A 16,567-nucleotide genomic window follows, 5' to 3' on the forward strand; every position below is an offset into this window, starting at 1 on the left:
TGTGTTAAGCGCAGTCTTTCAGGCAATGCATTTCAGAGTGTGGGGGCTACTCCGGAGAAGGCTCGCTTGCGGGTATCACATCGTGTAATGTCTTTTGGAGAGGGTGTAGTTAGTGAAAGTCCTTGGGAGGACCTTAGTGTCCTTGGCGTTGTGTGGAGGATCATCCTATTCTTCAGATACTCGGGGCCATTTCCTTTCAGGGCCTTGAAGCATCTTACAGACTCCCTCACATAGCAGAAGGAATATGTAAAGCTGCAACATGGTCTTTGATGCACATTTTTCACGTCTCATTACTGTCTTTATTATATGTCCAGAAGAGACATTTTTTGGTCAAACATTGCTTCACAGTTTGTTTTAGAGAGGGATTGTTTTGGGGGGAGGGGGGCAGAGTAAACATATGGATCAATTAAGCAAACTAGTGGCAGTCCTCTTATTTATGTGAAAACTAAGGACGGTAACCACTGTTAAGGATGGATTAATAGACATTGTGGCCCACTGTGTTTATGAGAGAATGGAGATGTGGGAATACCCATGTCTGCTCAGAGAAGCTTCCAGTTGGGTCTGATCTATCCTGCTGTCTGTATAGAACCACTGCTACAAGTAAGCAATTTTACTCTCTAAACAGGTTATGTCGGTGTAGTTATGTTATAACCATGATGGTTTGCAGTACCTGTTACCACAGCAGTTAGAGTTGTAATGCAGCCTGATGCAGTCATGTCTCACTCTGTGCATTGTTTTGTGTTGTTCACTCTTTTGGCCTTCTAGCGTGTCCTCTTCTTTTCTTCAGTGTGCTATTCCCACTTAATTTAGCTGTTACCTGCCCTCAAAGAATGCCAAACAAGTGCAAAAGGATAACACAAGTGCAACGAGCGAGTACCATCTAGCAGGACTTTTGATTTCTAAGGCTATAATCCTGTGTTATAACAATACCAGCATTGACAACTGCTTGTTTTGATTTCCCCTGGCAGGTGAATGTTTTGGCTTCAGCCAGTCGAGTTATGCTCCTGGAGAACCTGACACGTTTCTGGCCCATAATTCAAATTAAGATCAAACGTTGTCAACAGGTTTGTATCCTTCTGCTGACAACAGCTACTGCTGAGTGCACATCTGCTTTCTTACCACACATATCGAAGGGAAGGTGTGCTCTGTCACAGCATGAAAGGGACGGGGAGGAAAGAGACGTGGAATGCATTGGGCCTGCAGGGGATTAGGGGTGGCTTCTGTCTGTAGTACAATATGAGAGGTGAATGGTTACAATTTTAACATGGCATGATAAGAAAGGAGAGTTATATCTGCATTATGGTATAATTTGGGTGGCTAGAGCCTCATCCTATGGAAGTCTTTTGTTGGGAGCAGGGTGCTGTCTATATTACAACAGGTGTTGCTGTGTTCAGTCATCCCTTAATAAATTTTACATCTACATTGGCTGCCTTTGGTGTGTTTTTTGAAGAGCCTGACTCTGTTCCTGCTCCTTTTGTATTTTGTGACATGAGAGGTCTCATACACAGTGTGAATGGGGAATTGTCCCGTGCTGTTGTTAAAGGATATTTTCTGAGGTATATGCCAGGGTGGAAGAGGAGATTTCAGTTTCTATGTTTATGTTTCAGGGTGGAATTGACACACGTGTTCGTGGCATTGAGATTCTCGGTCCAAAGCCCACGTTCTGGCCTGTGTTTAAAGAACAGCTGTGCCGACGCACATACCTTTTCTACACTACGCGAGCTCATGCATGGTGCCAGGATATTTCTGAGGATCGCATGCAGCTGCTGCAGCTCTTTAACAAGTGAGGAGCTTCTGCAACCCTTTCTGCCTCTCCCCCCTCCTGTTTTTTTCCCATTATTAAATCCTTTAGTGCAGCAATACAGAAACCAAGGTTATATAGCATATTGCAACACAAGCACAAGTAAAGGGGAATGTATGTGTAATTAGACTCTGGAATTCGTTGCCGGAGAACGTGGTACGGGCGGTTAGCTTGACGGAGTTTAAAAAGGGGTTAGATAGATTCCTAAAGGACAAGTCCATAGACCGCTATTAAATGGACTTGGAAAAATTCCGCATTTTTAGGTATAACTTGTCTGGAATGTTTTTACGTTTGGGGAGCGTGCCAGGTGCCCTTGACCTGGATTGGCCACTGTCGGTGACAGGATGCTGGGCTAGATGGACCTTTGGTCTTTCCCTGTACTTATGTGACACTAACTCTGAATCCGTCTCTCTTAATCTGCAGGTTAAGTGGTGCACTGAGACATGAGCAGCTGTTCGCAGATCATTTCCTTCCTGATGACGAGGCAGCGCAGGCGTTAGGCAGAACATGTTGGGATGCGCTTATCAGTCCTGTGGTGCAGAATATCACCACCCCAGGTACTGTTACCAGTTACTATTTATTTATTAGGATTTAGCTACTTCTGTTTTGAAGGCGGTGTACAGTAAGAATAATTCAAACATAAGCACTAGACAATTACAGCAGTAAAAATATTCAAATATTAATACAAAGTATGGCCTAGTAAACTGCTTACAATGTCAACACAATACGTAATAAAACATTTTAATTAACAGCATAGGGTATAAGCAAAGATGAAACATATAGATAGGTAAGAGGAGTCAGAAAATAAGGTGACTAACTTAAAAGAAGTTGCACATGAGGTCAGAGTGGTGATTAAATATTATCTCAGCTAGGGTAGGAGTGGATAAACATGTCCTGGTGCAGTATGTGCAGCCTGTGTCACTCCTTGTGTGTGTGTGTGTGCGAGACTAACAGGTTAGTTACTTCCACTGAAGGCCTGGTTGAAGATCCAAGCCTTCACCTACTTCCTGAAGTAGAGATAGTCTTGTGTTGTCAGACTTGTGAGTTCTTGTATGAAGTAGAGCGCTGCTGAGCCCGGTACTCGGACCAGGTTCTGCTTGGCGGCTGGACAGCCCTGGGTTTCACCTGCGCTGACCGCCGTTCCCCAGAGGTTGAGCCCTTAGGTGCAGGCGGCCTGCAGGACTTACAGGACGGAGCTGGAAGCGGGGTGATGAATGTATCGGCCAGGCAGGCAGCAGGTCAAGAGAGTAAACTAGATACAAGCGGCAGTCAGTTGGCAGGTGGCAGGCAAGAGAGTAATCCAGGTACAGGCAAGTGAGTAGGCAGGTGGCAGGCAAGAGAGTAATCCAGGTACAGGCAAGTCAGTAGGCAGACGGCAGGCAAGAGAGTAATCCAGGTACAGGCGAAAGTCAGTAGGCAGGCAGCAGGCAAGAGAGTAATCCAGGTATAGGCGAAGTTGGCGAACGTCAGTATGCAGGCAGAAGGGTTATCCAGGTACAGGCAAAGTCAGCAACGAGGGACCAGTAGATAAGAAGCAGACTACAGAGAAACACCTACCAAAGTAGAAGCCGAAGCATGGAGTCCAGGGAGAGCTCAGCTGATAAAGTGCTGGCGTCTGACATCAGCAAGGAGAAGGGGCACAGCCATAGGACAAGAGCAGGGGAAGGAGGAACCGGAAGACCAATAGGAGAGAAGCAAGGGAAGCCAGGCAGAGGAAGAGCAGACCTAGGTGGGTGGAAGCAAAGCAATTAAGGAGCCTGGAAACCAGGCAGAGAGAGAGAGCAGACACAGGTGCATGGAAGCAAAGCAATTGAAGAGCTTGCAACCACCACTGTCTGAACAGACCCAGAGAGGACTGCACACACATGGCTCAGGCAGTGCCAGTCAAGTGTGCGTGTCGACAGGACCCTGCGCAGCCCGAGGACGCTGCTTGCATTGAGGTAGCGGACATGGCATATGTTAAGCAAATTCTTTCAGGGAGTGCATTCCAGTGTGTGCAAGCTTCTACGGAGGAGGCTCGCTTGCAGTTATCACATTGTGTAATGTCTTTAGAGAGGGTGTAGTTAGGGTCCTTGGAGGTATGTAGATATACAATCTAAGTTTAAACCAGAACCTTATATATGATACAATATTTCATGGACCACCAATGTAATCTCTGCAACAGGAAATGTGCGCATGCGTCACCACTAACTCGAAAAATTATTCTGACTGCAGGATTATGTATCATTTACAATGCTTTACACTGTGTCCCTGCCAACCCTAAATACAATGCATTACAAAAACCCAGTCTGGACAACACCAATGACTGTACAACAATTCTAAAATCATAACCGTCCAACATTGGCCTCTGTTTCAACAACATATGCAGATAGTAAAAGCATGTCTTCACCACTTGCCCAATGTGTTACTTAAAAAACCAAATGTGAATCTGTGATGACTCCGAGATTTCTCAAGGTGGACTTAACATGGATCATCACCCCTTCACCCTACAACTGGTCATAAAAAACAAAAGTGAATTCCTTCCTTCCTTATATCATAATTTCAGTTTTAGCCATCTTCAACAAGAACTTGTTATCCTGTATGCAGGCACTAATCCTAGTCATGTAGTGTTGCAATTTCAGATTCACCTCTGCTTCAGATTGTACCAGAAAAAGAATTGTATGTCATCAGCATACATCCTATAACTCGTTGCCAGTGGCGTACCAAGGGCGGGGCGGTGGGGGCGGTCTGCCCCGGGTGCATGCCGCTGGGGGGTGTCGCGGCGCACGCCTGTCGGCTGCTAGTTCAAATCGCTACGCTAAATTCTCTCGTTCGCTGCAGCTCCCTCCCTCTGCCCCGGAACAGGTTACTTCCTGTTCCAGGGCAGAGGGAGGGAGCTGCAGTGAACGAGAGAATTTAGCATAGCGATTCGAACTCGCAGCCGACAGGCGCGCGCCGCGGCACCCCCCCCTAGCGGCGTGCACCCGGGGGGAGGGGATTTCATTTCACCGGGGGGGGCGCATCGGCAATCCGCCCCGGGTGTCGTCGACGCTAGGAACGCCACTGCTCATTGCTAAATCTCAAAACACATGCCCTAAAGGTGACAAATATTAAAAAGTAGGGCAGACAGGACCTACCATTACAGGACCCCTTTCAAAACTGAATAAATAAATTAAATAGAGGAGACAGAATTCCTACTATGCACCTGCATAGATCTCCAGTACAAATAAGATCGAAACCATTCAATCATCATACCCTATATCCCAATCTAGCCACTCTAGATGTCAAATTGTAAAAGAACTCGGATGTTTTCTAATTTAAGATGTTAGGATAATTAACAACACAGCAAAATTTGTAATCAAGGTAGTAAAAGTCACAGAAGTTATATCAGATGTTTCCAGAAATGCAGTTAAATCCAACATCCATTTGGACACCAGCTTCTTCTTGTAGTTGAGAGCTATGTTTTCAAATAGGCAACTAGTATCCTTGAATTAAGGGAGGAAATTTATCTGAAGATACCATTTGAAGTATTGTGTTCAGTGCTAAGGACATTAAAAGACTTGAGACGGTTCAGAGGAAGACGACAAAAACGATATGGGGCTTGTGCCAAAAAATGTATGAGAAGAGACTTGAAGACCTCAGTATGTACACACTAGAGGGATAGGGGTATATAATTTGACTATTTAAAAGGTATTAAAATGCGAGCTAATATTTTTCATAGATGGGGAAGCGGTAGAACTAGAGGTCATGAGCTGAGGTTGCAGGGTGGGAAACAGGAGCAACATCAGGAAATACGAAAACGGTGATGGAATTCAAGAACACGTGGGATAAACACAGAGGATCACTATATAGAAAAAGAAGAATCCAATTAAAGCAAAACTTAAATGATCTCTGTAACAGAACAGTGTGTTTTAAACCTGTAAAATTGCCTTTATTAACTCTTGAAGTGCATTTCTCTAGTTTGGCCAGCATGTGGTTCATGTTTTATGTTAAAGCTATTATAGAAAAGCTTATGCCCTCTTTTAGTTTCACTTAGTGAAGAAGTGAATCTACAATACTGTGAGCACTATACTTTTAAAACTTGTTGACTGGGCTCTGATTGGCTTGGAGTTTGAAATTGCCCAGCAGTTGTTGCTGGTTGTTGCTTCAGTCTTAGCCTGGGAGAAAAGAGAAACAGATCTCTTTGCTGAGGCTTGGTGAATTATATGCCTGATCTTCTCAGATACTGTTTAGACAGTATGCAAATGTTTAGTTAGCATTATAATTGATTAATCGGTTACCTCTTATTGTTTGCTGACTGCACATTTTATTTGTTGATTGCTCCAGTGTGACAATAAACCTGTTTAGTTTGTTGGCTTTGCCTGTCTGAACTGATAATCCTGGTGGTTTGTATGTTAGGTCTGTGAGTGCTTTCTGGGAACTGTGGGACCACTGGGAGTGTGGCGCCAGTAACCTAGAAATCACTGGGGATAATTGGACAGCAGAAGACTCGTCCAGAGGTGGTTGTGTCCCAGTCAGTGGGAGGAGGGTGCTAGTGTAGAGCACAAGTGGCAGGTGCAGGTGGACCTGAACTGTGCTGGGGATAGACCCTCTAAGTGGCTGCGAGGTAACCCCAGGTAGGTGGCTAGGCGTTTCATGACAATCTCATAGCTGGAGTGTGTAGTAAAGAAAGCAATGAAAACAGCAACTATCACAGCAAATCACTTCTTACCAACACAGCAGGAAGTGAGACCAAACCAAAAAGTAAACAGCAGATGAGACTGCCACCACCCTAACCACTAGGCCACTCCTCCGCTCAGATTGAAAAGTGTGGCTTAAATTCTGGAAACTGAATGATGGCCTATTGAAATCCAAGGTAGTCTGTGGATAGGTAAGAGATTTGGAAGAGTTTCCTGTGAACAATGAGGGCAGGGGGAAATCTCCAGGAATAGTATGGAATGGACTGATAGAGAGAACAGTACAACAATCCTCCACAGTCAAAAACACGCAGAGGCAATCAAAACAAGGACAGTGTTCCAAGGTGCACAGTATTATTTCATTTAGCATCTTCAATTGACTTGACACGGGCCATGTTTTGGCCTATTGGCCTGCATCAGGGTCTGAAGATCACAATTTCATTGTCAGTCGAAATACAAGCATCAGGTGTGTTTGATAACTGAATAAAACTGGTCTAGTCCAATTAAAAGAACGCCAGTAGTCCAAAAAATAAAACGCACCTTTGTTTCTATGGGAATTTATCAGAGAAAGGAAGGTGAGCCTGACGTCAGTGCCAGGCAAAATGGTAGAAACTATTCTAAAGAACAAAATTACAGAGCTTATTCAAAAGCATGTATTAATGAGACAAAGCCAACATGGATTTAGTGAAGAGAAATCTTGCCTCACCAATCTATTACATTTCTTTGAAAGGGTGAACAAACGTGGATAAAGGCGAGCCGGTTAATATTGTGTATCTGGATTTTCAAAAGACGTTTGACAAAGTACCTCATGAAAGACTCCAGAAGAAATTGGAGAGTCATGAGATAAGAGGTAGTGTCCTATTGTGGATTAAAAACTGGTTAAAGGATATAAAACAGAGAGTAGGTTTAAGTGGTCAGTATTCTCAATGGAGAAGGGTAGATAGTGGGGTTCTTTAGGAGTCTGTGCTGGGGCCGCTACTTTTTACATATTTATAAATGATCTAGAGATGGGAGTAACTAGTGAGGTAATTAAATTTGCTGATGACACAAAGTTATTCAAAGTTGTTAAATCGCGAGAGGATTGTGAAAATTTACAAGAGGACCTTACGAGACTGGGCGTCTAAATGGCAGATGACGTTTAATGTGAAGAAGCGCAAAGTGATGCACGTGGGAAAGATGAACCCGAACTATAGCTATGTAATGCAAGGTTCCAAGTTAGGAGTCACCGACCAAGAAAGGGATCTTGGCAGCGTTGTTGATACGTTGAAATCCTCTGCTCAGTGTGCTGCAGCGGCTAAGAAAGCAAATGGAATGTTAGGTATTATTAGGAAAGGAATGGAAAACAAAAGTGAGGACGTTATAATGCCTTTGTATCGGTCCATGGTGCAACTGCACCTCGAATATTGTGTTCAATTCTGGTCACTGCATCTCAAAAAAGATATAGTGGAATTAGAAAAGGTACAGAGAATGTCGACGAAAATGATAAAGGGGGTGGGACAACTTCCCTATGAAGAAAGGCTGAAGCGTCTAGGGCTCTTCAGCTTGGCTAAGAGACGGCTGAGGGGAGGTATGATAGAGGTCTATAAAATAATGAGTGGAGTGGAACGGGTAGACGTGAATCGTTTGTTTACTCTTTCCAAAAATGCTAGTACTAGGGGGCATGCGATGAAGCTACATAGTAGTAAATTTAATACGAATCGGAGGAAATGTTTCTTCACTCAACGTGTAATTAAACTCTGGAATTCATTGCCAGAGAATGTGGTAAAGGAGGTTACTTTCGCGGGGTTTAAAAAGGGTCTGGACGGCTTCCTAAAGGGAAAGTCCATAGACCATTATTAAATTGACTTGGGGAAAATCCACTGCTTATTTGTGGGATAAGCAGCATAAAATATATTGAGTTTTTTTGGGATCTTGCCAGGTATTTGTGACCTGTTGGAACAGGATACTGCGCTTGATGGATCTTTGGTCTTTCCCAATGTGGCAATGCTTAGTACTTATGTACTTATGAGAAGGAGCTAAGATCGTAGGTCTTGAATGTGAACGTAAAGGTGTCCTGTCAGTATGACTTTCAAAAGGCTGAAGAAAGAAGGAGAGGGAATTAAAAACCCTAGCAAAGGCGGAGATAACCTAAAACTGGACATGGTTAATCGAATGTACTTCAAACATGAGAAACAGGCAAGTAGGCTACTAGCTAGTAATCTCAAAGCTAAACAGATGAGCTCTTAAATAGTTATGGTAAGGGATGAGAAAGCTGAGCCAGTTGGGAGGAAATCTGAGTAGTTTTCCTGGAATGTATCAGCAACATTAAGTAAGGGATGAAGCAGTTCTAGACAAGGATATTGACCAGTGATAACGTAAGCTTTCTTGAACAGGGACTTTCTCGTACGTGTTTTGTGCAAGGGGATGAGACTAGATATACAACTTTTCTGTGGTTGCAATCAAAGCAGTTTACATATTATGTATAGGTCAATATTTTGTACTGGGGCAATGGAGGGTTAAGTGACTTGCCCAGAGTCACAAGGAGCTGTAGTGGGAATCAAAGTCTGATGCACTAACCATTGGGTCCTCCTCCACTCTTAGTTCTTTGTATGTCTAGTAGTAGTAGAAAGATCTAACCAGGAAAGAGGTGCTGCTAATGGCTTTTTAAGGGAGAGGAGTGTTCCAGGAGTTGATACTGTTTTTGAAATATTCTCAATAAAGAGATTTGAAACTAAAGAATTACAGGTTATGTAGATTTCTTACCTAAAGGAGGAGGGCCTGGTGGTTAGGGTGGTGGACTTTGGTCCTGGGGAACTGAGGAACTGAGTTTGATTCCCACTTCAGGCACAGGCAGCTCTTTGTGACTCTGCGCAAGTCACTTAACCCTCCAGTGCCCCAGGTACAAATAAGTACCTGTATACAATATGTAAGCCGCATTGAGCCTGCCATGAGTGGGAAAGCGCGGGGTACAAATGTAACAAAAATAAAATAAAATCTGGTTTGATGACATTTCATGCCATATATTAGATTTCTCTTTAAGAGAGACCTGCAAGAGGATCTTCCGAGGTCTCAGTACTACGAGCTATGAAAATGTACTATTTGCTCTTGAGTAAACGTACATTGGTTAATAGAGTATTAATAGAATCAACTGTCCTTTGATAATTTTGATCTCACCCCATTATCCAGGGAAGAGGGGATTGTTAAGGTTTTGTCTTTGAGACCAATAAAATTGAGAAATAAAGAGGTTTCCTTTTATCTAGCTCAGTTGGAAGTGAAATTTTGTTTTCTACGAATGAGGTACTATCGATGCAGCATAACAAAGGATGTTTTTTTTCAGGAGAAACTGTGAGAACAGGTGGAATAAGGTGGAGAGGTCTGTTTGGTTGTTGCAGTATTCGGGAAGTCTTATTAATTTTATGGCAGGAAGTTGTGTAAGTTGGGGAGAGTACAGATTATGTAGCTTTATTAGGGAGATACTTTGGGGATAGTTTGGATGGGATGTATCAGTTTTAATAAAATATTTAATTAATTGTGACACTGCTGGTCTAGTTTCTAGTAAGAGGAGCGAATGAGACTTAGCAGTTCATTGTATTGAAGTACTTTATTTGTGTAACTGTTTTTGAACGTTCAATTATTTATGTCTTGTATGAATTGTGGTTGAATTATCAGGCAATTCTTTTTATACAGATAAATTTATCTGTGAAACAACTAAATGCTGCTATACGGATAAATGTAAGTTCTCTCTCTAGATGTATGGATAAATTTTGGCCACATGAGTGGGTCTCAGCTGGCCTGGACCTATCCACCTTTTTACCTCTGGCCCAACCAGTAGCCAAACACACCAGTCTTGTAGCAGGCAGGGATACCCAAGCCCTGCCAGCTGCAAAAGTCTGGCGCTGCAGGTTAAGTTGCTGATTGTGGCATCACGAGCAAACTCAATTCAAGCATGAGAACTACGCGTACTCGCAATCCTGGTATCAGTGGATGAGCATGTTGCTACTGACTGCCAGGCTCTTGCAGACTCATGACGTGGGGCTCAGGGATTCCCTGCTAGCTAAGATATTTTTGATTAAAAAAAATTATTTTTGGAGGGGGGGGGGGGGAGGCGAGGCAGAAAGAAGAGGAAGTGGGAGGCAGAATAAATTGTGTGCGCTTTGCTCATCTATATTACCTGTTAGCCCCCTCCAAAAACTTGGTTGTGGCTATGCGATGGCATATATCAGCTTGCATTTTAAACATACTGACACACTGTCAGCACCAGGAGCTGACTGCTTACATGGTTTTCAATACAGAGCATAGTGTTTTTGTGTCTCTGTAATGCTTTGGGTAATTCTTTGGTATAGTAGAATTGGAAAAGGTACAGCGAAGGGCGACGAAAATGATAGTGGGGATGGGACGACTTTCCTATGAAGAGAGGCTGAGAAGGCTAGGGCTTTTCAGCTTGGAGAAGAGACGGCTGAGGGGAGATATGATAGAAGTGTATAAAATAATGAGTGGAATGGATCGGGTGGATGTGAAGCGACTGTTCACGCTATCCAAAAATACTAGGACTAGAGGGCATGAGTTGAAGCTACAGTGTGGTAAATTTAAAACGAATCGGAGAAAAATTTTCTTCACCCAACGTGTAATTAGACTCTGGAATTCGTTGCCGGAGAACGTGGTACGGGCGGTTAGCTTGACGGAGTTTAAAAAGGGGTTAGATAGATTCCTAAAGGACAAGTCCATAGACCGCTATTAAATGGACTTGGAAAAATTCCGCATTTTTAGGTATAACTTGTCTGGAATGTTTTTACGTTTGGGGAGCGTGCCAGGTGCCCTTGACCTGGATTGGCCACTGTCGGTGACAGGATGCTGGGCTAGATGGACCTTTGGTCTTTCCCAGTATGGCACTACTTATGTACTTATGTACTTATGTAGTGGCAAGCTTCAAATGCAATAGATTACACAGGACTTGTAGAAGGAGGTCTCCCTCCAAGCAAGGATGTAGAGCAGGCAATCTTATATCTGTTTATAGTCCTGAGGAGTAGCGTCTTTTCGTGGCCATCCCCTTAAAGTTACAGAACTGTTCTGACAGTTCCGAATACCTTTCAAGGCCATTTGCCCTCAAAGGGGGGTGGATTAGGTGGAATGCTGATGCTCAGTCCAAGTGCTTCTTGTGAAAAAGTGCCGAAAGGATAGAAGAGGAGATGCCCCTTTCACTGCAGCAGCCCTAGGCATCTGCCTGCTTCACTTAGTGAATCATTCCAGCCTACAGGGCATAGCTTTTGAATTAAACCCAAGTTGTACCTAGATATCAGGTCCCTAGATTAAATTTAGATAGGTATTATGCAGAGAATTTGAATTCATTCCTGAAATTATTTTTAAAAACCTTGGACAGATGCAGTTAAGAGCCAGAATACTCAGCTAAGAAACAAATGTAAGAGAATTGGGTAAATGTATCATTAGCTGCTATTAGGGATTGTTGTATTTCTTCTACAGCCAAAGCCCCTCCTGACCTTGTGGAATAAAATCAGAAGAGCTGTTGCTTTATATCTTCTGATGTCCTTCTCAGTGAATGATTTAATCTTGGCTTGTGTTTCAGATACCAACAACCTCAGTTCCCTGTGCTGGCTCCTCAGTGAATACCTGGAGAATCTGCAGCCTCCACGATGCACCAAGGGTCGAGCCATCATCTTTAATTCCCATGTGCGCAGACTCAGCCATCTCTTAGTTCACGTGGACACAAGCAGGCCCGAGACCAAGGAGCTGAAGCCACCAACAAAATCCAGTAAAGAAATTGCTCACCTTGCTCTGGGAACATGTTGGCCCTGTACTTCTCACTTCAGGGACCTATGTACACCCCTCCCCTTGCTTCAGGGAACCATAGCCCTGTAATTCTATGCACCACCCCTTGCTCCAAGGGCCTATGGCCCTACGATTATACACTTCTCTTGCTTCAGGGACCTCTGGCCCTGCGATTGTATGTTCTTCCCCTTCAGGAAATAATAGCCTGATAATCATTGGTTCTTACTACTACTTAACATTTCTAGAGCGCTACTAGGGTTACGCAGCGCTGTACAGTTTAACAAAGGAGGACAGTCCCTGCTCGATGGAGCTTACATTAAAGGTTCTTTCTGGGAGGATAGTAGTTTCAGAATTTCTGCTTTTTCCCTTTTATAGATGGCAAGAATGAGAAGGAAAAGACCCTCATCTCTGCAGTTGTGAAAGTGCAGGGGAATAAGCTGAGCAGTATGACTGGAATCACACGCTGCTGGCAGGATGTGGTACAACAACAGGTGAAGCAATAACTCCGTTGCAGCTCTTCACAAGCATTTCTGATTGGTTACAGTGAATCTTGTAAGCCTGTGATTGGTCAGAAAAGACTATGGGGTCGAGAGTCAAGGCAATTCAACCGGCTAGAAATGGCTCCTGGCCAGTTAAATTGCTTGTGGAGGGCTCGCTGAATATCACCGCAGACCTCTAAACTGAAAGCCGGCTATTTTGTAGGCGGTGTGGGGGAGAATTGGTACTTATGGGGTTAAGCAGCAATATTCAGCATTTAACAGATAAGCTAAGCCGCACAGTCCTGTCTTTATGCAGTGGTGTTAGACAGTTAAGAGAGAGCTGGCCACATAAACCCAAATATTCAATACTAGTGCCCAGACATAAAGTCACTACCGCTGGCTGGTTGCTATATGTGATGGTAAATAGCAACTTCTAACAAATTCTGTATCCTTTGGACCAGGTGAAGAAATTCTTGGAATCATCATGGAATTCTTCAGACTTTGTAGAGCGTTATCGGAACATTTACCTAAGCCTCAAAAATGCCATGGAGGAGCTCTTTGGACAGCAGACAGCGTTTGTTCTGGCTCTGCGTCAGGGTTTTTCTGGGGGCCTTCTGCAGCTCTCTTTCTTGACAGCCATGCATGTGAGTAACAGCCTTCCTCCTCTTAATTAATTAATTTAATTATGGCATTTATGTCCCACATTATCCCGAAAACAAGCTCTAGTTCAATGTGGCTTACAGTTTAGATTAAAAATACAGCGTTTGCATTTCAACAGTAGTGAAGTATTATGAGAGTAACAGATTAGCAAATAAACGACAAATAGTGGACATATTGATAGATTCACAATACAGAAAGACAAGTTTATTAACTGGTTATTGTTAGATTAACTAATGTAATGAATTCTGGAATGAACTGGTGAAGAAATGAGTTTTTACCATTTTTTTTTTTTTTTTTTTTTTGGAATTCTAATCTAATAGATTTTGGGAGACAGTTCCAACATTTGGTTCAAATATAGGTGAAATCAGCAGAAAGTACTGATTTATATATCACGTTTTTAAAATTTTGTGGATGAAGTATGAGAGGTCCCTGGCTTTATATGAAGATATTTCTATTAAAATGGTTCATATAATCTGGAGCCAGTCCATGCAATATCTGGAACGAGCCAGCCACAAATGCCAGTAATATCCCCGCCCTTCATATACAGTGGTACCTCGGTTTTCATTGATTTTGCTTATTGTCTGTTTCGGTTTTCGTCGATTTTTTTCCATGAAGAATTTGTCTCTGATTTCGTCAGCGTGCCCATGTGATTTGGGTGTGGAGGTGAGTGGTGAGGATGTGGAAGAGTTGGTGGATGACCACAGTGAAGAACTCACCACTGAACAGCTGCAAGACTTTCACCTAGAAGTGCAACAGACGGCAGATGAAGAAGTTGCCTCGGTTTTCGATGGTTTCGGATTTTGCTGATTGTTTTCGGACAGATTATCAACGAAAACCGAGGTATCACTGTATTACCCCATCCTGCCAGCCATGTATGCCTGTAATATAGTTTATAGTTCATTAAGATTTGCTGTACTGCCAGGACTGACTAGCAGTATTTGACGCTTTACAATGCTAAAACACATTTCAGAAAAGAAACTACAAATATGATAGGAAAGCAATGACACACTCAGGAAAAAAAACCAAATGCTGTATTATTGTAGACCAAGAAAATGTGGCAGAAAGATGCAGAAATTGTTCTGGTTTTACTGGCTTTCACCAGCCTGATCAAAAGAAATTTCCATCTGAATCTTCATATGTTGCCTGTAATATTGCACCTTATGAACTCCAGAAGGAAGCTTCTTTTTTTGTGCAGAATGTAAGCATTAACAGTAAGCTGAGAAATTGAAACCATCTCCATCATACCTTTCCTTAGGAGTGAGGGTCATTCTTGGGTTGGCATGTGCAAAAGTAACACATGTTAACGTATTACAGACCCCAGCCTAACCCTAATCCCATACCAAAAGCGTGATGTTAATGGGGCTTGATTGGTGGACGATTGTGATGCCTTCCTCCAGTTGTGCTCAACCCAGAGAGGGCCATTGGCTGTTGTTGGCAGTACATGGGGAAGAAATGTGCCAAGAGGGAAAGGGAAAGCTAAAGATAGGCAATAATAATAATAAAAACAGAAAAAAAGAAAGGAAAAGCTAAAGCAGAAATACAAAATTGAAAAACAGAAAAAATTATTCCCCAGCTTCTAAAAATGTTTTTCGCTGTCATCTAGGTTATATCTAAATGTTCTTTTGCCCCAGGAATAACAGGGTTCACAGTTGTTTATTGGAGCTTAATAGTTTCCAACTGTTCTCCTGGATCACTGGGTGCTTTTCTTTATAGTTCATAGGTTTCCACCTGTTTTCACTAGATCATTGTTTGTTCTTCATTATAGGTCAGTGAACAGTTTGCTCGTTACATTGATCAGCGAATCCAGGAAAGTTGGAAGGACAACTCCAATATGAAGACATTGAGACAGCTGCAGCAGTTTCTGGAATCCGTGCTGTTCCTTTCTGGCCTGGAACTAGCTAACACATTTGAACACTTTTACAGGTAAGAACCTCAGTGTCAGCCTTGGCTATTCCATTCCAGGCCATAGAAAGTGCAGAACTGTTTGAAATGTCTTCTTATTCAGAGGAACATGCTTGTCTCCCTCATAATCATTTCACATAATACCTGAAATAGGAAGTGTGTCCTGGTCCAAGCAAGGTCAGAGTAGAGAGGATGGTATTGATCTTGCTCACGATGCTTTGGGTTTCTGATCAGTGGCGTACCAAGGGGGGGGGCGGTCCGCCCCGGGTGCATGCCGCTGGGGGGGTGCCGTGGTGCGCGCCTGCTGCGAGAGTTTGCTAACTTCTCTCGTTTGCTGCAGCTCCCTCTGCCCTGGAACAGGTTACTTCCTGTTCCGGGGCAGAGGGAGCTGCAGCGAACGAGCAAAGTTAGTAAACTCGCAGCAGGCACGCGCTGCGGCACCCCCCCCCCCCCCCTCCAGCGGCATGCACCCGGGGAGAGGGGCTCTTTCGCACGGGGGGGGGGTCTTTAGCCGAGGGGGGGGTCTGCGCTGCATTGGGGGGGGGGGGGGCACTGCGCCGCCCTGGGTGTCCGCCCCTGATATTACCTGGGAGACTGTTCTCCCAGTGGAAGATCAGAGTGGAAAGGGTAGTGTTTGTTCTCTCCCATGATGCTTTGTGTTTCAGGTATTATCTTGGAGACCGTCTCTTGACTCAGGGAAATGTCTGGCTGGAGACTGCTGTCATTGATAAGATTGGCCTTTGCTTTCCCAACCGCTTCCCACAGCAGATGTTAAAAAATTTGAGTGAGTTGGAAGAACTGCAGCAGGAATTCCACTTGTTCCAACTTCAGCAGCTGGACAAGAGACTACTTGACATGGAGAAAATGGAGATGGCTGATGATCAGATGGACAATCAGGTGAGGAGATAGGCGAGTCAGGTTTTCAGGATACCCACAATGAATATTCATGAGAGAGATCTGCATGCAGTGCAGGCAAATATCTCTCATGAATATTCATTGTGGGTAACCTGAAAACCTGACTGGCTGAGATGCTTCTAGGACCAGGTTTGGGACCTACTGATATAAAAGAAAGGGATAAGAGAGGTAAATAAAGGGGAACAGCAGGTCTGAGGATACAGATCGGCTAGGGAGCAGTGCAGAGAGGCATAACCAAAATGGCTCATCATCCACACCTTATAGGAGGCAAATGCACAAATACAGTGGAAAATACAAAATATTACTCCAGCAACTATATGTGGATCAAGCCTTTGACACACAAGGTTAAGAAGAGGAAAATTGAAACCTAAGGATGAGAGATTGTGATAGTT

General features: G+C 43.5%; 1 protein-coding gene across 1 annotated transcript in view; it reads left to right on the forward strand.

Moving 5' to 3' along the window:
* CUL9 (cullin 9) overlaps positions 1–16,567 on the forward strand; it is a 308,998-nt gene that overhangs the window by 117,227 nt on the left and 175,204 nt on the right. The window contains exons 18-25 of the mRNA XM_030195702.1: positions 969–1,064; positions 1,608–1,783; positions 2,225–2,358; positions 12,017–12,202; positions 12,595–12,710; positions 13,160–13,342; positions 15,124–15,281; positions 15,926–16,157. Of these exons, the coding sequence (XP_030051562.1) occupies positions 969–1,064; positions 1,608–1,783; positions 2,225–2,358; positions 12,017–12,202; positions 12,595–12,710; positions 13,160–13,342; positions 15,124–15,281; positions 15,926–16,157 (1,281 nt within the window). The remainder of the gene's footprint in view (positions 1–968; positions 1,065–1,607; positions 1,784–2,224; positions 2,359–12,016; positions 12,203–12,594; positions 12,711–13,159; positions 13,343–15,123; positions 15,282–15,925; positions 16,158–16,567) is intronic.

This window comes from Microcaecilia unicolor, chromosome 3 (genome assembly GCF_901765095.1).
Source record: "Microcaecilia unicolor chromosome 3, aMicUni1.1, whole genome shotgun sequence".
NCBI lineage: Eukaryota > Metazoa > Chordata > Amphibia > Gymnophiona > Siphonopidae > Microcaecilia > Microcaecilia unicolor.